The sequence below is a fragment of the Notolabrus celidotus genome, chromosome 11, assembly GCF_009762535.1.
Source record: "Notolabrus celidotus isolate fNotCel1 chromosome 11, fNotCel1.pri, whole genome shotgun sequence".
In the NCBI taxonomy this organism is placed as follows: domain Eukaryota; kingdom Metazoa; phylum Chordata; class Actinopteri; order Labriformes; family Labridae; genus Notolabrus; species Notolabrus celidotus.
In genome coordinates this window covers 6,814,550-6,841,434 of record NC_048282.1, presented here as the reverse complement: position 1 = coordinate 6,841,434, position 26,885 = coordinate 6,814,550, and the positions used below count along the sequence as shown (strand labels likewise).

At 41.4% G+C, this 26,885-nt stretch overlaps 1 protein-coding gene across 1 annotated transcript; it reads left to right on the top strand.

Annotated features, from left to right (window-relative positions):
* Positions 1-2,177: 2,177 nt before the first annotated feature.
* tmem240a (transmembrane protein 240a) lies at positions 2,178-25,350 on the top strand. The gene is made up of 4 exons (XM_034696321.1): positions 2,178-2,941; positions 3,338-3,444; positions 9,280-9,488; positions 23,991-25,350. Exons 1-4 carry the CDS (start codon positions 2,885-2,887, stop codon positions 24,143-24,145), a joined length of 528 nt encoding a protein of 175 aa, XP_034552212.1. The 5' UTR covers positions 2,178-2,884; the 3' UTR covers positions 24,146-25,350.
* The last annotated feature ends 1,535 nt before the right edge of the window (positions 25,351-26,885 follow it).

Genomic DNA, 26,885 nt, shown 5'->3' with positions numbered 1-26,885 from the left:
AAGACTTATGCATTGAACTAATGCCTAAATGTTGTGGAGGGAGAGACTATTCAACAGAGACCCATTATAATACATTTTGATCATCATCATAAGCAATTGATAATGTAGGAAACAGCAGAGAATTGTAAATAATCATTTGTATGGATGTACCAAAGCATTTCCAACTTATTAAAATAAATGAGAAACTGCTTTTTTGATGTGAAGATTGAACAAGTAGTTTTTTGAGAATATCAATTCTGATCTGAGAAATGTACCTAAGTGACTGAGAAAAACTGTAATTTGAAACATTTTCTGCAAAAAATCAGAATGTCAGCCTCAGTGTGTGACATCAAACTAACAAGCAACTTTTACAAAGGAAGCAATTAAAAGCTGCTACATGTAACCTCTGAATGTATAAAGTGTGTGTAGCTCACTGCTGGTGGAGCTGAAGCTGAGGGTGAGATATGACTTGTCATTATTTCTTGCTTTCATTTTAACAGCTGTGACATTCATCGTCAGCCTTACGTTTACCTCAAAGTCCTTCCTCAAAGTTGGACATGTTCCAGTATATGCATTGGTTTTATCTATAGACTGTATAAACATTGACGTAGTCTCAGTGATGTAACCCCTTGGTTTCTGAAGTGAAATTTCGAAGCTCAGTAATGGCAGTTGCCATAATGGAAATACTGACTCGTCCTATCTTTTGACAGACCTAATGGCAAAGAGATGGAGTTAGCCTCCTGGATAAAAGCTACAATGTACCTGCCTGTCAGTCAAGTCAGCCATGCTCCTAATCATGCCTTATCATGCAAAACTCATAACCTTAATATCTTCAAAATGATTAATGAGTTACTAAAGAAAAAATCACCCCTGCACAATGTACACAAGTAGAGAGTCTATACAGACCAAAAGCGTTTGTTGTTCTGGGCTGTTAACATGTTTATTTCTACTTTGATGTTGTGCATGTTTACATGGGTGTAGATGGGACTTCCTGGCCCTCTACAGCCAGCCTCAAGTGGACACGGGAGGAACTGCAGTTTTTAGCACTACCGCATTGGCTTCATTTTTCGACACAGGAGGTTTCATCTTGGTTTTAAATTGTCTTGTCATGCCCCAAACCCCCCATAACTCCACGCCCCCCTGTGGCCCACGCATTGGGAACCACTGACTGAACTAAAGTGTGTTCCACTGAAGCGGCTGCTCAATGTTGCTGGCTGTATGGCAGCTGTCCTTGGTGCTGAATCAACTAGTCAAATATATGTGTTGAGTTTTGGTTTTCATTCATGTTTATTCATGTTTATTTAGCAATAAAATAGAACACAGCTGTAGAAGTATACACCAATAATACAGCTGGTATATTACTGCTGAATGGTCACTGTCCATGGTGCTGAATTCATGTCTGTCACTGTTTATTTCAGTGCTATCAAAACATATTCCTCTGTCGTGTTGTATTTTTGTGATGTTGTTGCCAAAAGTAGTTTGGATTTCTCAGAGAACATTTGGCCTGGATTTTTCCATGACATCTTTCTCAGCTACACCTCTTAATGGGTGGTTTGTGGTTTGGTCAGAATAAGAAATGGTTATGGTGCTAGTGGATGACAGATGTGTAAAGCTTCATGGTGTGGAGTGTCAAAACCTTTAACCATCCCCATTTTAAATACTGTTTGTACAATCCATTGCAGGTCCGTGAGTGTGGGGCGTCTACTGCTTCTACTTCTTTAAAAAATAACTTGAAAGTGTTGTGTTTTTGTTTTTGTTTTGTTTTGTTTTTTACAAAATAAGGTCTGAAACTCACTTTTGACATAAAACATGATAGTATGAGTCAATGCAACAGAAATGGTGAAGAAAAAAGACTGAAAAGCTGCAATGCCTGAAAAAGAAAGAAAGAAAGAAAACAAGGGCGTTTGTGTGTGTGCATGTGTTTGCATGAGGGAGGTGCTGTGAAGTGAAAGGGGTTAAAACCTCTGGGTTAAAAAAGGAGGTTAAATCACGAAGAGTGCCATTCCTGAAGACCTCCGGTGCATCTGCAGGTATCCACCACTATAAATAATGAGCCTATATAGGCCGGTGCCATAAAGGCGGTTTGCAGTTCTCCCCTCTCATACCGCCCACCATACACTCTCTCTCCATCTCACACACGCGCGCGCGCACACCGACACATGCACGCGCACATGCACAGGAGGTGGGAGTGGATGCTCGTGTAGCTGCTGGAAGCCAGGATGGGATAATCATGCGTGTCTGGCTCCGGGCGTTGATGCAGCTGCCGTTGCGGGATCAGGACTGGACTCGGGGCGCAGGGTGGGTCTAGTTCCCGATCTGGACCTCATGTCGATGTTATCAAGCATTCCGAGAAAGGCGAGGGCGATGGCCGAGAGAGGAGTTGGTGCAGCTCTTTGAAAGCGAGAGAAATCGACCCTTTTTGCAGATGGAGGACGGAATTCGCCGGTCTTAAAGCGCAGCCCCGGTTTGGAATAACTTGAGGACACCGAGGAAACCCAGGAAGGATACTGAGGGAGCCCTTCACTTGTTTTTTCTATGTTTCTTTTTTAATCTGGGTTAGAGATAGAAGCGCACCAGGGAGAACGGATCACTTTTGCATCGGTAATTAGGAGAAGACTGCCTCCTTGGAGCTGTAGCGGCAGCCGCATCCGACCGACCAGGCGGAGGGGGGTGACAGGATACTTGGATGGAGAGGGCGCAGTGAGGGCTGAGAGAGCGGCTCGCCGTGTGTAGGAGGGGGACGGAGGGGAGACCGGGCAGTTTGAAGGGACGGGGAGCCAGCAGCGGCGCGGCGGCTCCATGAGCGGCTCCTGCCGGGACAGAGCGCCCAGAGCCAAGCCGGAGCGTCTCCACCGCCGCGGGTAGAAGCCCGGGCTGAAGGACGGCGGCCAGTTTGGAAGTTTTGATGCATATGATCACAACCACCATGATTTTTATGATTCTTGGTGCTTCAGTTGTTATGGTAAGGCATTTCCACCTCCCTCTGCCACAACAAGGTTTTCAAATGTCCCCACCAAGGCTAATATGTCATTACACTATCACAAATTGGCCATAAATCTATCACATTTAGCGAGAAACTACCTTTTAGCAGGCCTATCAATGGCATGTGAAAGTAGGTTAGCCTACCTATAATTACCTGCTGTCATAAATAAATAATCTAAGTCCGTTTGGAGAGAGTCCCCCTCTGTTAGAAACGAGAGGATGTGCCAAGGCTATTTTCTCTCCTTTTCTTCGTGATCCTAAAATGTTTTTATTTATCTGGATACGAGTAATTATGAAATTAACCATTGACTGTCTGCAGGAATAGCCTAGCCTTATTGCTTGACATGTCCCAGCTGACTTGCATGCTTCTTTGCAGGCGATAGCCTGTTTAATGGACATGAACGCACTACTGGATCGCTTTCACAACTACATCTTACCGCATCTACGAGGGGAGGACCGCGTCTGTCACTGCAACTGTGGAAGGTAAATGCCATCATCCTCGTTCAATATTTGAGATAAACATGGTGGTGTGTGTGTGTGTGTTTTTTTTTTCCACCCGTCAGTTCTTAATTGCTGAAGAGGCCTCGAAGATTTCTGGCGGTGAAGCCCCGCAAAGCGAGCAGATATCAGCCTGCTGTCTGCGCGCTCACAGCGGCTCGTGCTTCCTTCATTCTACATGTATTGCTCGCTTTAACAGATATCTCGAGGACATCTCTTGGTCGCAGTGTGTGTTTTGTAATACAGCTCTCGACTGCGAGGATTTCGGCTTTGCTGCATATACGAAGGTGTGTGTCGGAGCCATAAATAGGTAATGAACTATGAGCAATGTAAGGCCGTTCAAAAACAATCTGAGCATCAAGTGCGCTGCACACAGGCCTATACACGGCGAGAATATCAAACCTGCTGGGACAATTATGAACATATACGAGCGTGGAAGTGATGTGGTGATATGGCTTCGGAAGCTACAGGGCTGAGGCTGCTCATGAGCCTACCTGCTGTGTGCTGTCACAGTGAGCGCAGGGCTGAAGTGGGGGAAAACAGCAGCAAGACACTCATTAATAAATTACTCCGGATTTAATTAGCATTATTGTGCATTTTCCAGCAACTGTAAGCATGCAATACAGCAGAGGCTGAGCAGAGACACAAGTGAGCCTCTGTTTTCTCCTTTAAATCTACAAAGCCAGAGGGTATGGCAACAGTGCTAGAGTAAGATTTAGAGTAAGAGTCCTTTAATCCACTAGTTTCACACCTGTATGGTGCTCAGATATTTATATTAACCCATATCCTGCAGCCACTAGAGCAGGGAGAAGTCTCTATGTTGGTGCAAGCTGAACAGATGCACATTAAAACAAAACAGCAGTCTATACTGTGCATGCTGCAGTGAGGGGGCTGATACAAGCAGTTCATTAGCAGCATTAGGAGGCCAGTTTCACTGTGTGTTTTTAAGCCTGTAAATCCACAAATGGGTCATCATCAGGTACTGTTAGATTATGCCTGTCAGGAAGGGATAATCTGAGTCAAAGTTTGCAAAGGACTCTTGCACACGCTGACAGATGCGATATGACAGGATTTTGGATGAGATGATGCATCACTGATAGTCTTATTTTGTAATATTTTGACAATCATGTCATCCTGGCTACTGCCAAAAGGGGACCAGTTACATATGTGAGCTGGATTTGAAGAAAACAAACTCACAAAAGCAGCATTGTGATTTCTACATAAATAATGCCAAAATTATTGGGGGTTTGTAATGAGTGGGTCATAGGCACCTACAAAACAGTAAAACAACATTATATACATGTTCAGGTTACTGTACCCAGCACTGTATCTCACTGACCTGAAAACACTCCTGAATGAGAGTCAGCCAGATAACCAGAGCAGACCTGAGCTCGGGCTTCACTTGCCCGCCCTTCCATCCGTGAGGCATGGAGGTGTCGTGACGCCCACAGCGTTCACCTTATCAGGCTTGAGGACACAGTCGGTGTCATTTTTATTTGGCAGCCTCTGAGCTCTGATTTGGACGTGGTTGTAGCTCCTCTGACGGGCCAAAGCCTGGCCTACAATATCTGCCTCTGAGGCAGGGGGGAGATCTAGGAGTGGACTGTGTGGATTGCTGGGTGCACCCTGCTAATTGGTGTCATGCTTTTGTGAAAAGCTGCAGGATAGATGTCCTGAGATGATCTAAAGGCTCTTAATTTGGAAGTTTCATTCTTAAATCATTCAGGAAATCCAGATAAAAGACTCTCATGATAATGTGAAGGATGTAAGAGAAGAGGACTTAGGTCCATATAAGTTAGATGTTAAGGTACACAGGCAGCTTGAATTAAACCTTTACTTTATTTTTCAGATATTTAGGTCAAAAAGAAAACAAAGAGACCAGGAGGAAGATGTTTGTCTCTCTTTTTACCTACTGTAGCTTTTTTTTAATTTTTGAGATGTTAAAATTTTAAATGGACATCAGCGGCTCAGTGAGGTCCAAGAGGGATCTTTATTCCCCCATGTGGCCCTACTCCTCATTCAGTAAGATACTTAGGATGTTAATCTGTAAGATGTGGGTTCTCTTTTCCATAGTCACTGCAAAGCTATGTGTTGTTTCTGCTCTGTCCTTCCCAGAGATCATCCGTCAGTCAAGAAGAAAGACATACTGTTAATAAAGTTTGATTTTTAATGAGAGAGTTTTTCCTTTGCCCGCAGCGGCGTAAGGATTTCTTCTTCTTCTTCCTTGATGCGCCCCAAACAAGCTGCAAACATCGGTTAAACTTCAGAAAACCACCCACTTCATCATAGAGGAAAGACAGAACACAGGGTCACAGCGTTTTTAAAATTAGGTCAAGTAATAGTTCAAAATAATGTCAAGCAAAGCAGACCAGCCTCAAGTCGTCATTCTCTGACGGTTCAAGTCGTTAGCACACTAGCATTGAACATTCAGGATTATATATATATTTTATAATATATATTTTGATGAATCAGAAGCTTGTTGAATTTATGAAGCTTAAAAATAAAAGAAAGGGGCGTCGGATGGCTTGGTGGTCAAATGGCATGCCCTACTGGGCCTATAGTCCTCAGATCAGGCGACCAAGGTTCGATCACTTGAGGCCCTTTGCCACATGTCATCCCCCACTCTCTCTTCCCAGTTTCCTACTCGATCCACTGTCCTATCCTCTCTGAATATAGGCATTAAAGCCAAAAAACAAACAAAAAACCTACTTGCTTATAATGTAATGAATACATAACTGTAATAATTAGCACCCAAATTAGGAGCACACATTGAAAGATAGCAGACTGTAAACAACGATGCCAACAACCACAATCGTAATGATTTGTGATGTGTTGGAACAAAACGTTTTCTCTGGTTGCTGATTTAAGCACAACATGACATTGGCCCTTCGGGAGCATCGTACATAAACATTGTTGGGAGCCTCTTGGTCCTTAGGCTGATTTAATCAGATTTAGCTGAGCTAGTAGTTGCTAACAGCATACAAACGTCCAAGTGAAGAGTTGTTGTGAGACGTTGTGGTAACATTGCATTAAACAGATCCTTTATTCAATAAGTGCAGAGAGTGCTATAAATAGCCCTTCTCCCCTCACAGAATTCATAATGCCACTTTTAACCGATGCTGTTGTCCTCTTTGCAGATAACCGACCAATGAGAAGTTTGTTTATTAAGCTTTTGTCATCAACTTGCAGTTGATTATTAGAGGGCAGTCCTGAAAATCTGTCACACAAGCTGTGTGTGTAGAAGCTTGAATGTGTGGGCACATACCAGGCTGGGAGAATCTAACTAAATACACTTTAATGTTTCTGGAAATGTAGAGCAAGTCCCATGTTTCTGGAGCTGTGCCAATGAAAGAGTCAGGATAACTCTGTTTCTGCTGCCTCAGTTCTTACTATTCATTGTATAATCAGTCTCTTAATTCTACAGGGAAACTTATTTTATTCCTTCACTCTGTTTCTAAACGTGCTGCACACATAGGCTGAAATGTACACACCCAGGATCATATGGAGAAGTCAGCGTGATGCTGCTCATGGACAAGCAGCCCAAGAAGTTTAGGATCCAGTGCCTTGCTCAAGGGCACCATGGCAATGTCCAGGAGGTGAACTGGCTATAATCCATCTTCATGCTTTGAGTCTGCACTGGGACTTGAACCAGCAATCCTCTGCAATGAACAAGGCAACCCAGCTCCCTATGGAGTGAGCGACTACTACTGTCCCTGTGTAGAAGTGTAATAGTACATTTGTGGAGTGCTGTTTAATTGTGAGATCTCTTATTTACCGTAAAACTGTGCATCAGTTTAAAATGATTGTAAATATGGATGTGGATTTGGCCTAATGGCTAAGTTGTGCACCCTGAAGCGGTTGGCCCAGGTTTGAATCCAGCCTGTGGCCCCCTTCCTGCATTCCCCCACTTTCTCTCCCTGCTATCAACTCTGTCCATTCTCCTCCCTCCTCCAATAAAGGTGCAAAAGCCCACAAATATAACTTAAAAAATATATATATTTATATTATGAATATAGTGTCCAGAAGTGTGTTAGCACGGTGTGCATGTGTACTTACCTCAAGCAGGTAAATCCCTCAGCTCCTCCTCTGTGTTCTCTCACTGTTAGTCAGAATACGGAATGCCTGCACTCCTCTCAGGTGGACAGGTATGGTGTAGTTTGCTGTATAAGTCTAGTAAACATGTTTTACGTTTATTTACTAAGTTGCTTCAAAATAAAGCAGAGTCAACACTGGAAAGTGTGATAAAGTGAACGTCAGACATTGGATGACCGGCAGCTGCTGCACTCACGCTGTGGATTTGTGGAAACAGAATTAAAAATGGATTCACAAAGATTCCTTTTATGTCTTTCCAACTTGGATCGCATTTAAAGAGACTTTTTAGGGAGAACTTCTTTTGATGTTGCATTATGAGTTATATCCAGATCATTTGGCAATGATACATGCACAATCAGATCATTTTAAGATGATTCATTTCTCTTTACAAAATTATTTTCAGCCAGAAAGTTTTGACTGAGCCACTAGGTATGGTCGATAAAGACGGCACCATGGCGGTTTTCAAGAAGGAGTTGGTGCAGTGTTGCTTTTTCCTATTTTGGTCCCAGAGTTTTTCTCTATGAATTCACAAGTAGAAGCCAGTTTCCTTAAACTTTTTCAGCCACAGCTGCCTGGAGTGCAGCCTGGGGACACCCAGCAAAGTGCGGATTAGTGCAATCTGATTAAAATTTAGATAGAAATCTCCAGACATCATCCGGGCTAGAGTGGGTATATGAAATATAAAAAACACCACAAGCAAGGTAGACAGTTCTATCGTCTTAACACACACACCAACACACATACACAGAGATCCTGCATGTTGGCTTATAGGCTGTATGAGTTTATATATTCCCAACAGAAAGGGTCATCAAATAGAGTCTTTGGTCCTCAGGGTCAAGGTGTTTGGAAAATTATGTTTCAAAGAGGCTCGCATCATGTGAGGGAAGTCTACACTCATGTGTCAACATTGTTAAATGTTGCAATAGCTTATGATTTGCAATGTCCAAGGAAATATTGACGCATGTATTATAGCACACTGTGCATTTCTTTAAACAGTCCCTGTGTTTGGAATTTGCCATCTGTAAATCATTTTTGCGAGCAGAAGTGCTCACTGTATCTATGAAGTCCAGATTTGTATTCTCTTCTTACCCGATTCAGCCATTGTGCTAGAAAATCCTGCAGTCATCACCAAATTGATGCTGATTATTCAAGGTAGCTGTTGGCTTGCTGATGAAATAGTGTGGATGCATGGCTCATGTATCCATGGCTGCATCCTGCTGAGTGTCAATGCAAGGATGCATGTGTATATGTACAGATTGTTCATATTCATTCAATTTCAGGAAACGTTTGGCAGCATGATTTAGTTTTTGATGGGTCAGTGATGAAGATAACAAATATCAGCCATTGTCGTCCAAATTAAGGAGGAAGTGATGTAATGTAAAAGTAATGTACTCACCAGGAAGACATTTTAGAACGACATGGGTTTTAACACTTTCCACCCACAACTTCAGAACACTGTGGAAAAATATCTGAGCTATTGTTAGAGGGTTGCTCTGTTCATGCCTACAGGTGAGAGCCAAAGAGAACACCCCTGATAGAACGGCCTGTTGTTCAGCCAAAATGTTCAGTTTATATATATCATGTGTGCAGTTTCTCTTTTTTTTTTCATTGTCAACCTCTCGATACATGTTCTGGGAGACAAAGAAATGTTCGTTTTTATTTGAGGGTGATGTTGGTTTACAGATATCTTTCAGTTCCATCACCTTCCCCTGTCTGTCCTTCCCTCAGGCATCATGTCCACTATGTAATCCCATACGACGGGGACCATTCCTTGGTGGACTCTTCAGAGAACTACTTTGTGAGTGACAGTGTGACCAAGCAGGAGATGGACTTGATGCTGGGGCTGCTGCTGGGCTTCTGCATCAGCTGGCTGCTGCTGTGGCTGGACGGAGTCCTACACTGTGCCGTCAGGGCCTGGAGGGCGAGCCGCTACTATGGTAAGCTGGATATTATCTACTACTGTAGTCTGTTGCAGATACACGCACAAAAACAACTTAATGTTGGGCTCAGCAATCCCTAAAATATCATACAGATCTGCCTCCATTCACATTTCTTGAGAATGCACAGCTGCATGACAGGTTATGATGTGTAACAGAATGTTCACGAGAAGCTCAGAATAATTGTGTATGTATTGTATGTCTGAAATTCAAAGCACGCTTTGTTGTGTCAAATACGAGACTAGTAGAAAAATGCTTGTATGCAGAAATACATCTCTTTTCACTATGTATGCACACCAAGCACTTGCCATGTTAACACAGCAGGTGGTAAAGCTCAGGTAGGTGACCTTCTCCACGTTACGTGGCCCACTTTTCTCTTCATGCTGAGTTTTCTTGAATTGCAACCTCCAGAAAATTCAAAGCTGAACCTTGGAACCGTGAATAGATCCAGACGTCAGTTCTCAGTTGAGGTTAAAATAATTCTTCTCTTTTTTTGTGGGGCAGCAGATTTACCTCCATCATCATCTTCTTATTGGTAATTTGTTTTCAGGAAACAGCTGGAATCAAATGCTAATGTAATAGCACAACCATTAAGTGTGATTACTTTGTTTGAATATATCAAACAGAGTATTTATGAAGTGTACAATAAGTCAAGTAAAGTCAGAGCTCAGAGAGAAATGTGATGTGAGCATTGCGATAAAATAAGCAATTATTGAACAAGCAACTAATCTATCCAGCAAATTGACTAAATGATGCCTTTTTATTGTTTCTTTTACAAACCAATAATTTATATTAAATTACATCTATCTCTAAAATCTATGTATGATATATGATATACAGTCTGATCCAAGTTCTATATTTCTGTTGGTCATTCTCTATCAGCCTGTTGGCCATAAAACAGAGTTAAAAAGAGTTAGCGTTGAAACAGGAAAGCTGTCCTCGTGAGGACTAATGTCATCAAAATCACTCCTGAGCCTGTTTGATTCATCCTTAGTTTTTAGTTCAACCTTTAATTCAACCTTCCCCAAAAAATGCAAAACTAAAAAAATAATATAATAAGAATAAAATTATAACAGTGATTGTAATTATAAAGGTGGGTCAACCTCTCATTGGCTGAGTGAACCTCTATCGAAACACATAAAGTAGCTCTGCAGGTTAAGTTAGCTAATGAGCTCAATGCTTATTCTTGTATCTGTATTTGTGCATTTTGTATTTGTTATCATGGCAGTTATGGCTAGATGACTTTCAATTAATGTAATGCTAGTATTGTTTGAAATTTGAGATTAAACAAGGCATGAGTGATTAAAAAGAAACAAGTTTACACCTCAGGAAGACAAGAACACAGCTGTTTGGGGTTCAGGCAAACCTTTTCCTTGCATATATAGTGAAGAGGATGGTGTTGGTGTGGTGAGCACTCTCCTCTCATTTGCTGTATATCTCCCCCACTCTCTATTCCCCACATTTCCTGTCTCTCTACAGCTGTCCCATCAATAAAGGCAAAAAGGCCCAAAAATATAACTTTAAAGTATATACATTGTAATAATTAATAGCCTATGTAAAGGTAAAAATGATGCTAAAATGATAAAAAAAAAAAAAAATCAACTACGGATTCAAATGAGAAAGCTAGTGTAGCAAGAGTGACTCCTCAGACACAAGTGACAGCTGAACGGGGAAGACAGGAAACATAGCAGGTCGTCCATTTGTCTGATGAGGAGAGAAGACTCCCACAAGTTGGGTCCTGAAGAAGGATTTCAAGAGGCAATCAGGCTCACTTGGGATTAACAAATCACTCAAATAAGCTGACCAAACCTTAAAATCATTTCTATAATTGACAGGCAGTTCATGAAGGGAGGCAAGGATTTGGGTAATGGGGTCACTTCTCTTGGAGAGAGCGATTAACCTAGGAGCAGCGCTCTGAATAAAATGTAGTATGTTGATATTTCCACTGCTAAGACCATTGTGCATAAAAACAATCAAACCTGGAGGAGACAAAGGCATGAATAACCCTCTCCAGTGATGGGCTCCAGTTAAATAACACTTAATTACACCACTTGATGGACTAATGAAAGAACTGGGACTGAGGGCTTCTGGTTCCATATTTGTTGACAGGCTGGCTACACAACACATACGATGCTTTAAAACCAGTACTTATATATAGAGAGATATTTGTATTAATGTAGAGTTAATTTAACACATTGCCTTTAATGGTATTTTAAACAGCAGGTCAGTTGTGGTACTTAAAGGAGAGCATGGAAAATAGAAAGAGACCCAAGATAGACCCTTGGGGGACTCCACAAGAAAGGAGGGGTGTTTCATCTCTTTAGAAACAGATATTAATCAGTGGAGTCCTAAACCATTGCTTTTACTATTTCAGGAATGTCTACAAAGTCTTTTTATAGAATAAATCAAATATTGAGGTCCAATCCGTCAAAAACTGAGCTGAAGCCAAAAAGAATAAAGTGTTGGTTTGAAAAGAAGGTTCCTGTGTAAATCTTGCACTCCTCACAAGCCCCCTGTGAGGAGTTTGCTTGTTCTCACAGCTTGTTTGGTGTATCAGTGACTCTCTATTACTCATAGGTGTAAATGTGAGTGTGAATGGATGTCCTTCTTTAACTGTGATGGTCTCCCATAGACTGACAGCCTTACGAGTATGAACCCAATCTCTTGCCCAGTGACATCTGGGATCAGCTCCAGCCCCCTCACTTACTCTAACAGCTGTATGATATAAAGATAAATTGAAGTATGATTAGGCTCCCATAAGTCTCCCATAGTTGCCTGGTCTCACTGCAGTTTGTGAAAAAGTTGAGTAATATAGATTTGTATATTTAGACACATAGTTTGTCAGTCAGCACAAATTATATTTCAATTTGAAGTATTTCTGGCTTACCACACAAAAGGCTTTTCATACCAGTTAGACAGACTTTGTTACATGATGTTAACAAGAAATTACGTCAACATCCTTCAGAGTGTTTAACTAAAAGTACAGGCCATATTTCTTTAAATGACGGGCACCGAAACTACTTTGTTAGGTTTAGAAAAAGACTGTGATTCAAGTATTTCCAGTGGTGGAAAAAGCACACGTCTTAATTGCTGAAGCCAAAGCATAGATCCTCCTGGTCAAACATTACTCCAATACAAGTGAAAGTTGTTCAGTCAGATTGTGACTTGATTTAAAGTCCTGGAATACTTGCTTTTAAAAATACTGAAGTATTCAAAGTACTTTTTAAAATATCTCTAAACGTATTTTCACAAAGCATGAGTGCAGTCAAGAACGCATGGGTGTACATTCTGCTCCGCTCTGTTTATCTAGAAATAATGATTTCATATCTAAAAGTCTACCATGAAATATAAACTAAGTTACTACAAGCACAGACGAGTCAATGTTCATCTGGAATCAATGCAGTGTGTTAGCTCCAGACCTCCACATGCTTTCTCAGGTTAGATGCTGATGTTTTGGAGGCTGTGATGAAGTTTGTGTGGTAAACAGATCAGAGATTTACAACAATACAAACAATCATTCTTTATTTCAAAACCTCAAACGTGGTTTTAAAATATGGCCGTGGTGCTCAGGTAGAGAATCATCATCCTTCTCAGTCAGAGCCATCATCACCACGACTAAATGAACGCACTGATCTGAAGAACGTTTGATCTACGCTCAACTGAGGTACGGCTACACCACTGAGACAAACCAAACACAAGGACACACAACAGTTTACAGTCTTTGAGATCTGATTTCAGCAAAGAAAACTCATCAGCTGACTTCAAAGATAAAGTAGTGAGTAACTAGAGCACTGATAGAAATGTAGAGGAGTCAAAAGTATGATATTTGTCTTTAAATGGAGTAAAAGTAATAAGTTCCCCAAAAAATAATACTCAAGTAAAGTACAGATATCAAAAAATGTACTTAAGTACAGTACTCAAGTAAATTTACTTTGTTACTGTCCACCACTAAGTATTTCACAGAGAAAATACATAAAGGAAGTGAAGTAGTGCAAAGAACATTTAAGTAATCTCAGTTACCAGCTTTGACTTTTGTACCCACATTTTTTAAGCCGATCCATCACCCACACCAACGTCCAAATGTAGAGGCTCCATATGACATCCTCTGACCTCCTAATGGCCTTTGAGTCAAAGGCACAAAATAAACTTCAAATTAAACTTCTTAAGTTTGAAATATTGACTGACTTTAGGGTCAAAGTAAGTCATGACTCTAAAAACAAATATTTTAATTTCATTACTATTCCACAAACTGCCTTATGACCAGGTCGCATGGAAACAACAGGAGCATGTAATCAGATCACCTGGACAGAAATAGTTCTGTTTTTCATTCCCTGTAAAAACACGGTTTGTCATTTGTCTAGTATAAGTTCAGATTTACTGATTGAGGTACAGAAGAAAACCATTAGAGTCAGTGCATGAATATTCTATATATAGTCTATATTCAATGAGGGGTCCATCTATAAATGTAACTTTTATATATGTGTATTTTAGGGTTCTGTAGGATCTATTTCTATGGATGTACAGGGAGGTGATTGAGTAGAGTTAACCTATTTGTACATGTGCGTTTTTTTTTCCTATTTGGCTTTTGTGAGACCTTGTTGTATTTTTTATTAAGGGTGCTATCCATTTGGGTTGCCTTTTTGTCCATATAAATACATAATTGCATTTTCATGCAATGCAACCCTAAATCTGTGGAAATGTATTGAGTTAAGTCATTTTGGTGTCAAGCACTCATTTGTAATCTACACATTTAATGTGAACATTTTGGGATGCATTTCTAATTTTAACATCCAGAATGTTTTACGTTCTTATCTTAATATATGACACTAGAGACTGACTTATAGTCAATTAAAGTTAGATTTTGATGCCTCCCTAATACACGTGGGGAATTTTGGTAACTTGTAGAATAACAGCCACTCCTTATTTAAGATTGCCTCTCGTTGTCACAAACCATTTGCTTGATGAAGGTCTTGCACCAAATGTCTCAGCAAATAAATGTTTTAGTTGAAGTTGGACGGCAGGCTGGCTCTTGCTCCATAGTTAATGCCAAGACATGAGAGTTGCCTCTCTCTTGATAGGATCCAAAACTGAATGAGCTTAGTTCCAATAATATGAAACTATTCCTTTTGATAATCCTGCAGCAGTCCTGTTCTTATAATAGAAGCAGAAGCTGTTTTGATCATTTAAAATAAGGCTGAGCAGAGCCAAGCTGCACTGAAGATTGGGAGCAGGTCGCTGAGCCAGGATGATGTGTTTATCCACTCATGCTGACAGAAACATTGTGCCCTTGCTTTGGACAGAAAGATACAGACGTGCATTATAAAGAGCTCTGTCACAGCAGACATTATGACTTGTCATTGTGAGGAAGGCGCAGGTGTTGTTAATTACATGAATGATAACGCTGTTCTTTTCAAGTGTCCCAGTAAGCTGACGTGTGACGATAGTTCAACATGCAAAATACCAGAACACTGAGACTGATGGAATTCAACCATCATGAGTTTGATTATGTGGCTCTTCATACGCTGTGACACGGTACAGACGTCTTAAAAAGCCGGCAGCATCTGCAATCTAATACTCGTCTGTCTTAATGATTGAGTCTATTTAAGGATTTAGCATTTCCCAACACATATGTCAAGAGCAGTGATGCAGAAATATCAGAAGGTCTTTCCTCATCCGGAAAGATTTTGCTATTTGAAAACCAGCTTGGTTTGAGGCAATCCTGATCACAGACTGTATAAAACCATGGACAGCACAACTGCTATCGTGAGTGAAACCAAAACTATTACAGCTCTTCCTGGTGGGTGAATGCAGCATGGGACTTAAAGCCTGCCTCCTCCATTATGATAGATGGGACTTGGGTTAAAACTAGAACAGTAAAATACATTATATAAATGCAGTGCACTGTTCATTTTCTGAGAAGTTTTAGTTTTGATGAAGTATTAGATGTTAAACCATGATTGATTGATAGCTCTGTTGACAAATGTGACTCCTGGAGCTTTCTGTACCAAATTAGCATGTCAAGTTAACTTTAACATTTAAGAACAACCAAGGTTGGCCAAAGTGCTTTACGGTACAATAAAAAGATACAACAAGTCAAACAAATCATATGAAAATAGTCAAATCTGGTGGGATAATAATGTTCTTATCACAAAAAGAAGGCCAGCGAAAAGAGATGCGTCTTCAAAAATGAATTTTAACTGGGGGGGTAGCTCTGATTTGAAGCTATTACAGGTTTTGGGGGCAGGTGCTGCAAAGGCTCAAGTAGAGTAGAGAAGGAACAGTTGAGAGAAATTGTAACAAACACTAACGGAAGCGTCTTTGAACTTTCAATAACAGTGAGTGTGTTTCAAACCAACAAGAGAATCTGTTCTGCTGTTGGCTGTAACCACCTGAGGGATCTTTGATGTGTCTGTGATGTTGACGGCCAAACGCGTAATTTGGTGAGGTGAAGGTGTGTAACATCAGTCCTGTACCTCCACCAAATTGATCAATTCCTTAGCTCCACCAACCCAATCACTTCCTTAGCTCCACCAACCCAATCACTTCCTTAGCTCCACCAACCCAATCACTTCCTTAGCTCCACCAACCCAATCACTTCCTTAGCTCCACCCATCCAATCACTGCCTTAGCTCCACCCACCCAATCACTTCCTTAGCGCCACCCACCCAATCACTTCCTTAGCTCCACCAACCCAATCACTTCCTTAGCTCCACCCATCCAATCACTGCCTTAGCTCCACCCACCCAATCACTTCCTTAGCTCCACCAACCCAATCACTTCCTTAGCTCCACCAACCCAATCACTTCCTTAGCTCCACCAACCCAATCACTTCCTTAGCTCCACCCACCCAATCACTGCCTTAGCTCCACCCACCCAATCACTTCCTTAGCGCCACCCACCCAATCACTTCCTTAGCTCCACCAACCCAATCACTTCCTTAGCTCCACCAACCCAATCACTTCCTTAGCTCCACCAACCCAATCACTTCCTTAGCTCCACCAACCCAATCACCTCCTTAGCTCCACCAGCTCAACATGTCAGCATCCTTAGAGACACTGTTTTGGCTTCACTCCTCACAATGGAGGAAATGGAGGTGCGCTGTCCATATTAATATACAGTCAATGGTCCTGACCCACAATCCTCTGCACATTGGGAGTTACTTCATATTTATGTATCACAAAACTATGACTATAAAAAGAAACAGAAAAAAAAAGTGCAGAGGCCACATTTTTACTGTTCTGAATGTAACCAGAGTAATTTACAGTGCTGTAATACTAATCAACAATCTGGTGACATATATGATTGATTTATGGAATTGATTTTATTACTCTGCCACGCATAAACAATATGCTGAACCCAAACAGGCTTACAAAGCCTGGATATTAATAAAAAAAAAGACCAGAAAACAGAATTAGACTCATAATATTATATGATATATATGTAATAATGATATTAAAGAATAAAACATCCGGACACATATTTCAAAACAGTTTTTCGCCAATGGAAAGTGGCTCCTCGAAGCACGATTATTTATAACGTCCAAATTAAGTTGCTGAACATGCATCCATCACATCTATATGGGAACATTTAAATGTGATTGATGTATGGCTAACAAGGTCAAAGATCAAGCTGCAATGTCATTAAACTGTAAAAGCTCCAAGTGTGTGGACACTGCATGCAAAGTACATGTTTGTCCGGGCGGCTGGAGGACACATTGCTCTGAAGTAAAGTATATGTGACTTGGAAAACAGGGCCGGTCTTTCTGGCAACCATGCATATTTTAAAGTTCTTCACTCTCTCATAGGTGCCTCTGTTTATTCCTCAGACATCTTCTCAGATTCGCTGTGGGCGGAGCTTTGCTCCACGTCTGTGATGTCACCAGACCTTATGAATTAAAGATAATGGGTCTGCTCCATTTGGCTGTGCCACTTCTTTTTATAGCAACAAGGGTGGGAAAAGCTGCTTAAATGGAGGGCAGGCAGCAGCTAAGACATCAGGTATGACGTTAAAACTATCAGAGGAAGCAGTTAAATTCATCATCTCACAGCTTTAGTGTTTGGCAGAGTCCACACTCTGACAGCATAATGTGACCATCAGGTGTTATAGAGCATCCAGTGATAAAGGTGAAACTGTCCCACCTGGTGAAGCCAACCACTCATTCAGGCACAGACTGTACACCCCCCACAGTCCTGAAAAGATCAACCAAAACAATGCAAATCACCTTTGCTGCTTTACCATGGGAATGCAGGGTCTTTAACTCGACTGATGATCTCACTGTTGCCTCAAGAGAAGCTCTATGCACCAGAAATGTCTGCGTCATCAAGCTCAGTCATTGAGAACATTATGACTGCTCGGTGGCTCAGAGGTTAGCACTGTCACTTCACTACAACATCGTCCTGGTGTGAACTGTGGCCTGATGACTCTCTGCATGCACTAATAACGCATACGTAAATGCTCTGTTTATCTTTGATTTAACCCAAAAACAAAGAATAAAATGCTTAAAATGTGTAAAACGTCCACATGTTCACAGATTAAAATATTAAGTGTCTTAAGGTGTAGATTCATAAAGTTCACAGCTTGTCATTTCCCATATCATCGAAGATAACACGAGCTCTCCTCCCTTTGTGTGATATTCGACACAATGCGTACATGGAAAGACGAAAATAAGTTACCATGGCTGGTTCAAACTAGGCTCAGGATTGAGAAATGACTTCACTCCCACCATCTGCTGTGCTGAAGTGAGAGCTGCATCCCCACATACCATGTGTTTAAATCCAACCGAGTGTGATAGTTGCTCCTTAATTTCCTGTCTCCTGTCAGTGCTCTCTCTCTCTCTCTCTCTCTCTCTGAAATATCTGTTTCATTTCTCTTGTCGTCTCCTGCTGACAGATGAAGGATACATGTTACTTTAGCAAAATGCGGCAGATTTAATGAGACAGAACATGTGGGGCATCACTTCACCAACATCATTTGGCTCGTGCGGTTGTGCTGACAAGAGCAAAGAAATAAAAGGCTTTCTAAGCTGAGAAGATATTAGGCACAAGTGTGAGATCATAGCATGGTAGCATTAAACCCCTCAAAGTCTGCCCCTCTGCTGTGGAGACATGGACTAGCATCAACTCAGAGGGTTCATCTCTGTGTGCTGGAATGATGCTCACTGATGAGCTTAGCATTAGCATCCAGGATTACAGTGTTTTAAGTTCCTCACGTACACAGAGGTTTCACAGGATTTCCCTCCCCGCCAGGATCAAACTCCAGGAGGGAAACACTAACTCTGTTTTTGCCTTCATGCCTTCATTTGGCAGAGATAAGTTAAATTTAGAGATGCTGAATATTTTAAAAAAGCTTTTAAAATCAAGATTCAGAGCTTGAATATTCTTTCTGCACTCTGCTTTTTACAATGGAGCTGGCCTGGATCCTTCGTTTAAAGGGTAAATGCTAAAGTAGGCGATATGTGACCTGGATACTTGGATTGCTGTGGAAAAGCTCCTCAGGCAGCATCGGAAAATATCAAGCAACAACATGAGAGTGATGTTTGATTTTAGAGATGTGAGGGAATCAAACTCGGAGAGCAAAAATAGGTGTTCTAAGTGTTATTCTATTTTATTCTGTTCCTTTTGTAAACCTAAAATTGTAATAAAAGAAAGTTTCAAAAAACGTGTTTTGATGGACAGCATCGTTTTCCAGTAGGTTCTTCAATTCTCACTTCATCAGACATCATCCTCAGGGTGGGGAGGCTTAAAAGGATGGATACACCAGATGCATTAAGGAGGGATTCACATAAGTTATTACTGCTGGAACAATTAGGTTGTCACCGAGTCAAAGACAAATATCCCTACAAGGACATTTAGTTAATCCAATTGTATGGTATGGTATGGCATCATATTGTATCGTACCATATCTTATTGAATCAGATTGTATCCTATCATATGCCGTATAATATCATATCATATTATATCCTATTGTATCATGCTGAATCATATCATATCATGCCACATTGTATTGTATTGTATCATTGTGCTGTATTGTATTGTATCATATTGAATTATGTTGATCATTCAAATTGTAAGGTGCTGTCTCATATTCTGTCATATTGTATCGTAACGTATCGTATTGTGTCATATCATGTTGTTCTGTATCATAGTGTGTTGTGGCGGGTCATATTTCATTGAATCATATTGCATATAAAGCACATAATAATCCCTAAAAACAGCTCGCTCATTGTGAGCACTTAAAAGGGTTAACAGTTTGTTATTTTAGGATTTTAAGTTCGCCCTCCAAACTGCAGTCCACCTTCACATGAGGTCATTATAGCGCATATTCATTTCTTCTGTAAAAATGGCTTCAGATCTTTGCTTCTCTCTGAAACGTATCCCGTCTGTGACATTTGTTTGACATTACAACACAAATTGTGTTTCTCACCCGGAGCATGAAGCCGGAGGAAAATGGCCACGGTGTGAATATGGCGAATAAACAAAGGGCTTGACTGGTACAAGCTTTGATAGTTGCAGGCTGCTGCTTTGCTCAGAGGTGTGGATGGTTTTGCAGCAGAGTGTGAGACAGTGCTGTTTTCTCGCACATACATCATCATAAAAAACACCCAGGGAGGAGAGGACATCCATATTCATCATCAGCAGAATGGAGTGGGGGATATAGGCTTCTGCTTTTGTACTGGGAGGGAATGCCCCTCTCTTCTGTGTGTCCCTGTGTGAGTGTGTGTCCCTATGTATGTATGTATGTGTGTGTGTGTGTGTGTGTGTGTCAACTGTGACATTGATGCTAGGTCAGACTCGTTTAGCCTCCCTGAGATGAGGAGTGAAGGTGAGGCTGACAGAGCGAGGATGTGTGTGTGTGTGTGTGTGTGTGCGTGTGTGTGTGTGTGTGTGTGTGTGTGTGTGTGTGTGTGTGTGTGTGTGTGTGTGTGTGCGTGTGTGTGTTTGTGTGCGTGTGTGTGTGTGTTATATGGGCTTGGGATGGAGATGCTGTCACATCCCCACCCCCAATCACACACATACACACACTTTTTTCCTCCAGAGCTAAAAATAGAATGAGAGGGAGCAGCTGGAATGGCAAGTGAGAAACACACACACACACACACACACACACACACATGGAGAACATTGAGATGCATATTGATCCCGATTGCCCCCCTCCTCCTCCTAATTCTATCTCTAGCTCCTCCCTCTCCCCTCCCTCTTCAGTTATTGAATCTGCTCCTGGCCATTTCCTTTACAATGCTTCCTGCTGCAGTTACTTTTTTCTTATCTTTGATGTGCTGTGAATATTTGGTACAGATAAGAGTCTTTTTTTTTTCGCCAGAGGAACATAAAAACTATTTGAATAATTGGAGAAAACGATGACTCCACCTTCAGCGCTAACCTCCCTATCCCTCCTCTCTTCCCTAAAAGAGCATAACAATTGTGCCTTCGCCTCCCATTTCTCGCCTTGCATTATCATTTCTCCTGACTCTGTCCCCATCTCCATCTCCATCCTTTTATTCAAATGAGAGAAACCTGTCTTCGTTGCCCCTTTTCCTTTGGATACCCTTCAGAGCAGTCCTTGTGGACAGCATACCCATTCACAGCTATAAATAACTCACTCTCTCTTTCCCTCCACACCTCCTCCCCAACTCCAGCATCACCACAACCCCCTCTCCTCTCGCTCATCCTCTAGCAGGGCCATTTGCTTCTGGGTTTGCTGTCTGGGGTTCTCCCCTCCTTTCTTTCTCTCCCTCTCTCTCTGTGCTGTCTCTGTGGACCTCGCTCCGCCTCGCCGGCTCCAGTTTATAACCCGACAAGCACGAATGTCTACCCTGCCGTCCCCCTTCTCTGTTATAAACCTCACATTCATGAAATGTGTTTCCAGACAGTGGCTAATTTCTCGGCAGGTCAGCCTATCAGTTACACAGCCTGTGTTTCCTCTATTCACAGGACGGTGGCTGCTAATTGTCCAAAGTGGGATAAAAAATTAGGCACTTATAAAAATGAGTGTCTGCTTTTATTGCACCTGTAAATACGTCTGACTGTAGACAGATAATGCCAGGATGATAAAAATGTCACATGTGCAACAACACAAATACGAATACAAAGAATCAAGGGCAGAATCGTGCAGCACTCGGACAGATTGATGCAATTTACTATTTGTCATCCAATATTTCAACGGACCAATCTTTTATCTCATCTCCATTGCTCTGCCCTCACCGTAAAATTCTCACCCCTACTTCCCAGAATTAAAAGTTTTTACAGCTGTGATGGAGCTGGTGACTAAAAGACATATCAAACACCTGCTTTCTCAGTCTGAGGTCCGTGTGGAGCTCATAACTCACTTTTATGATGCGCATGATTGAGTACAGGAACCTTAATGCACCCGATTCTGGGTCATTTTTTTAAGGTAACTGGCCCATTTTTCAAAATACTGAACGTTGTAGGGAAGATTTGATTTTGTGGTACATGACTCGCATTTAACAGGATGGTTTTGTTTAGGATTTGAGCGTTAAATCTCCTCACAGAAATCTCTGAATAATGTTTTCTACAAGACAGAACAGCAGAGTTTTGACTTCGACTTTGCATGACAGTACATCACAACAGAGCTGTAACCAGCCTCGTGATTTAATGTACACAGTTTTACAGGACAACTGGAAGAAATGAAAGTCAAAGAAGACTCTGTCACATCAACTCTGGAGAGGACAGTTTGCAGCACAGATAGAAGTCCTCTGTGTTGCTGGTTGTTATGTCTGGTCTGCCTCTAACTGGATTTAGAGCCAGAACAGCGGGCTAAGAAGGATTTTAAACCATTATTCGTCTTGATCTCATGAGTGTAGTGGAGCTAAGTCTTCAAAAGCTTGCATTCAGTTGTTGTCGCTCATGTCTGCACAACTGAATGCAACACAATGTTAGTTAACAACAAACAGCCTTACTGTGATTTCACTTGTTTATGTATGATTTGAGTAGCATCAAAGTAGACGTGAAGAGGAGCAGATTATGCATATTGTGAGTTGTTGAGATGAAAACAATTCTCTGGAAGCTGTATAATAGTTTTATTGAATCTGTTAGGGACATAATGTCCTGTTTAGACTCATGGATGTTGTTCTTTAATCAAAGGCTGTAAGTGACAATGGACACAGCCATGGGACATCCCCATTGATTCACATAGTACTGTTTTAAAGACTTGGAGTTACACTTTTAGTCTTTGTTCCTTTTTTTGTGACAGAAGTTTTCATATTTAGAGGGTGAAACTTTTGAGCACCATGGGGGTTAGCAAACCTGCGAACGTTAGCAGTATCATATTTGCTGTATTGCACCAATTTCACATGACACCATGTTGTAGCGGACTTCAAAATATTTATTATTATCAGTAACTAATAAGGAAGATGCATTTTGTTGTTATAAACTGGGAGATAAAATGACCACCTTCCATCGTAGTGTAAGGCCTTTTTGAGTGACAGCAAAGATCAAAAAGTGGTCAGCAGCACGCCACAAAGCGGTCACGCCATGTGCCTTTAGTTCAGCAGCATATGCACATGGTTCTGTGGCATGTCCCCACAAATCGACATCATCTTTGTTCGTACCTTTGACATCTTTGTGAATGAGAGGCGACTGCATGGAATAAACAATGGTGGACGGGGACAGAGTTTGAGGGCGGAACAAGCTGCACACTTGAGGATGGTCTCAAAGACTGGAGGCAGAGCTTACCTCCGTATGACGTCTTGAAGGGACGAATTTCAGAACTGTCTGGGTAAACATGTCTGTTATCATTACATTCAGCTCAACATCTATGCCAACTATAGAGATGTAGGTTAAAATGACTCGACACTGATGGCAACATGTCAGCCATGTTAAGTGTTTTCTCAAAGTAAAGGTTTCTCTGATGTGGGATCATGTTCAATCTGCTATCGATGACTCTACGACTGGCTTCAGTGGCATTAGGCTAAATTATTTCTATGCCATCACAGAAGAGCCAAATAACCGCACTTTTGATACTCATAAAAGACAGACCAGAGAAAAGCACTCATGCATTTGCATCGTCAATAAAGGTGAAAATGTATAGTGGCATACTGGTGGCTTATCACTTAAGGAGCTTGCACAACGGTCATGCTAAAGAAATACAGGCATATACAGCCGAACTTTCAGCTTAAGGTGGGGCCACTTTGTGACGTGCTGCTGACCTTTTTTTGAAACCTGCACAGTCGCCCCCTGTTGGCAGTTAGAAAGACTGTAAAGCAAAGATGGAGGTTATTTTCAGTCCTTTTACACTGTCGGTGGTTTCATGACTATTATCCACCACTGTGTGCTGTGTGGGATCAGACTTTAACATTGGAATATATTCAAGGTAACATCTTCCAATAGACAACCAGATTTGCAGCAAAGTGCTGTATCCATCACGAAGGCTGTTGCATCCATCAGATACAAAAAGAAATGATCTGATATTAAAAAAAATATGTAATTAAAGTAATAACACCTGCCTCCTCTGACCACACTTTAACTCTTTGTCTCCCTCCTCCAGATACCCCATCCTGGTCATGGCTGCCACAGTTCTGCAACCTTCGAGACCTTCGCCGCCGAGCCCAGCTCAGACAGCTGGAAGACTCCAGTGGCAACATGGTCCACATCAAGCAGAAGCTCTACCACAACGGCCACCCCAGTCCCCGTCACCTCTGACTCTAAAACACAAAATAACAAAAAAAACAAGACTCCCTTCCCTCAGACTCCTCTTGTCTTCTCCAAAACCCCTGATCCCACTTTCCAAACTGCCCCTCGGCCAAATGTTGCCTCAGAGACCCTGGAAAACTGCCCTCCCACTGTTCATAATACGGCTCCCTAAATCCTCACGACAGGACTTTCTTATGTCTAAACCAGGCCCCTGTCAGCACTAAAAAATTCCCAAAATGGAGCAAGATGATGATTATTTGTTTCCACTGAAATCTTGTCTTATGTCCACGTCCACCATTGTGGGAGGAGGGAGAAAAAAAAACATTTTTAAGGGTGTTTTTTCTGTATAGAGACATTTTCTGTGTTCATTGTTAAACTTGGCATGCTCTTTTAGAACAGGGTAAGATGTGGGCAGCGTATGGAACGGTGCGGCAAGATGGGTGTCAGGATCTTTTTTTTTTCTCTATAGGGTGGGAGTGGGACTTTGTTGGCGTGGGGAGGGGTGAATGAGACCGCTGGGTGGGTGGGTTTTTGTGATGGTTGAGATTGCTGCTTCTGTAAATAGTTATAAATACGGGAAAGTGGGATTTAACAGTCTTTAAAAAGGGGGTGCGTGGGGGGATTTTTGTGTGAGTCGTTTATCAATAGAAAATTAATGATGGACTGTGTGCGTAAAGATTAGAGGAATGAACCAGAAAGACGAGTTTGTTTGAAAAATTGGATGTGAAACCATGTGATTTCTGCTAAAACACAGATTAATTAGCTTTGTTACTTAGTGAATTAACTGAATGTATTAATTTTTCCTGTAAATATGTGAGGGGGAGGGGAGCGTGTAGGGTTCTGGTCGGGGTTCTCTTTGCTATACTGTCATCCTTCAGTGGACACAGGAGGAGAAATAAATGCCAGCCAAGATGAGTCAGTTCAATACACACACACACACACACACACACACACACACACACACACACACACACACATACATAGGCACACACAGGCACACACAGGCACGCACACACACCTCCACCTTCCCTACACTGTGCTCTACAGCACAGTTCAATTTTCTTTATCCAATTCCCTCTCACTTATCAGGAGCAACCAGCCTATCAGCAGAGGGAACCCTCGCCCAGCCCTCCCCTCGTCCTCTCTGTCCAGACATTGCTGTTGTGAGGATGAAATGTCTGTTTTATTAAAAGTGCCATTGAAGCACAACAGTGACCTCTGATGTTTGATTGTGTCATTCCCATCATATGAGCAAAGATGAGAACACGTTCTCCTGGTGAGAGGTTATTTCAGAGCAGCACAACAGACAGATTATACAGAGAGGTCCTGCTGACAGCTTCAGTTCCATTTGTTATAATTCAAATAGAAATTTCATGAGCACTGACTAACAACACTTTGGAGATGACTAACAATGCCAATGACATCCTGACGCTGCTGAGAAAAGCCCTCCAATGTTATTTACTGGAACAGTGTGACTCGTCCCGGCAACAGTGGAGGCATGCAGAGGATTCGTTTTCTCCTTGGACTGCTGTTTTCTTTTTTTAGAGCAAACACACGAACAGAGCCAACGTCACCGTGCACAGATATTCATGTCAACTATTCTTTGAAGATATCAAGCACACCTGAGACTAGTCATGATTTATTATTCCTTAAATCTTTTAAGCAGTCATTTTTTTATCTATAAAATATGCATAACAATATTCTAGATTTGCCTTCTATCACTTGTGCTATTCTACCAGCTGCCTGGAAGGCAAGGATATCAAAGTTATAATTAATGAGTGTCGATTTTGCAAGTAGAGAGGCCATAGTCCTCATCGCAGTGGTCGTAGGATTGCTTCCTGGTCCTGATAGTATGTGGTGCATGACAAAATTGTAATTACAAAAAAGGAAAAATGGTCACATCTCAGTAGCAGGATCCAGAGCATGCAGAGATTAAATTGATGAAAATGTAAATTAATTCTCCGTCTATGTCATTGAGTGAGTGATTGTTTGATGAATCCTGTGCCCTCTTGTACAAATTGCAGCTATCACAGGACATTTTGTAAACCACACATTTGCAAGAGACTGCTGTTTGCAAAACACTTCGCATGACTAACAGGGGGAGACAAAACAGGTCCATGGAAGTGTGGCTCTACAACCTCGGGTTACAAAAATCTGAATCAGGATACTTTATTTACTCCAGAGGGAACATTTTCTATGAAGTAGAGACACTGTGTAAAATGTTGATAAATCAGATTTTCATAGTTTTCAAATTATTTAAAGCCTATATGTCATTGAAAATCATGCAAAGACAATGAATCAGTTGCTGAAACTGAAAAATGTTGTTTTATAAAAAAATAAATGCTCATTCTAAATTTGAGGACAGCAACACATTAAAAAAAAAACATTGTGACACTGTGTTGCATCACCTCTTCTGTGAACAACACTGTGTAAATGTTTGAGAACTGAGGAGACCAGTTTACACAGTCTCAACTTTTTGGATCTGGGTTTGTAGTATCACATTCAAACCTACAGAGTATCCCCAACATTTAAATAAAGGTCTGGCAGAACCCACAGTCCTTCTCTGAAAGGTGAAAAAAAAAAAGCATTTGTCAAGGGCAGGTCTGAGCTGCAACTGCGCTCTTTCTAACAAGTGCCAGGGAGAGATGTCCTGAGCAGACAGGTAGTTGAACTCTTGCCAGAACTGGTCAGCTAACATGCATGAAAATTCCTTTTAGAGGGCAAATTTTCTAAATGTCAGACGGACACA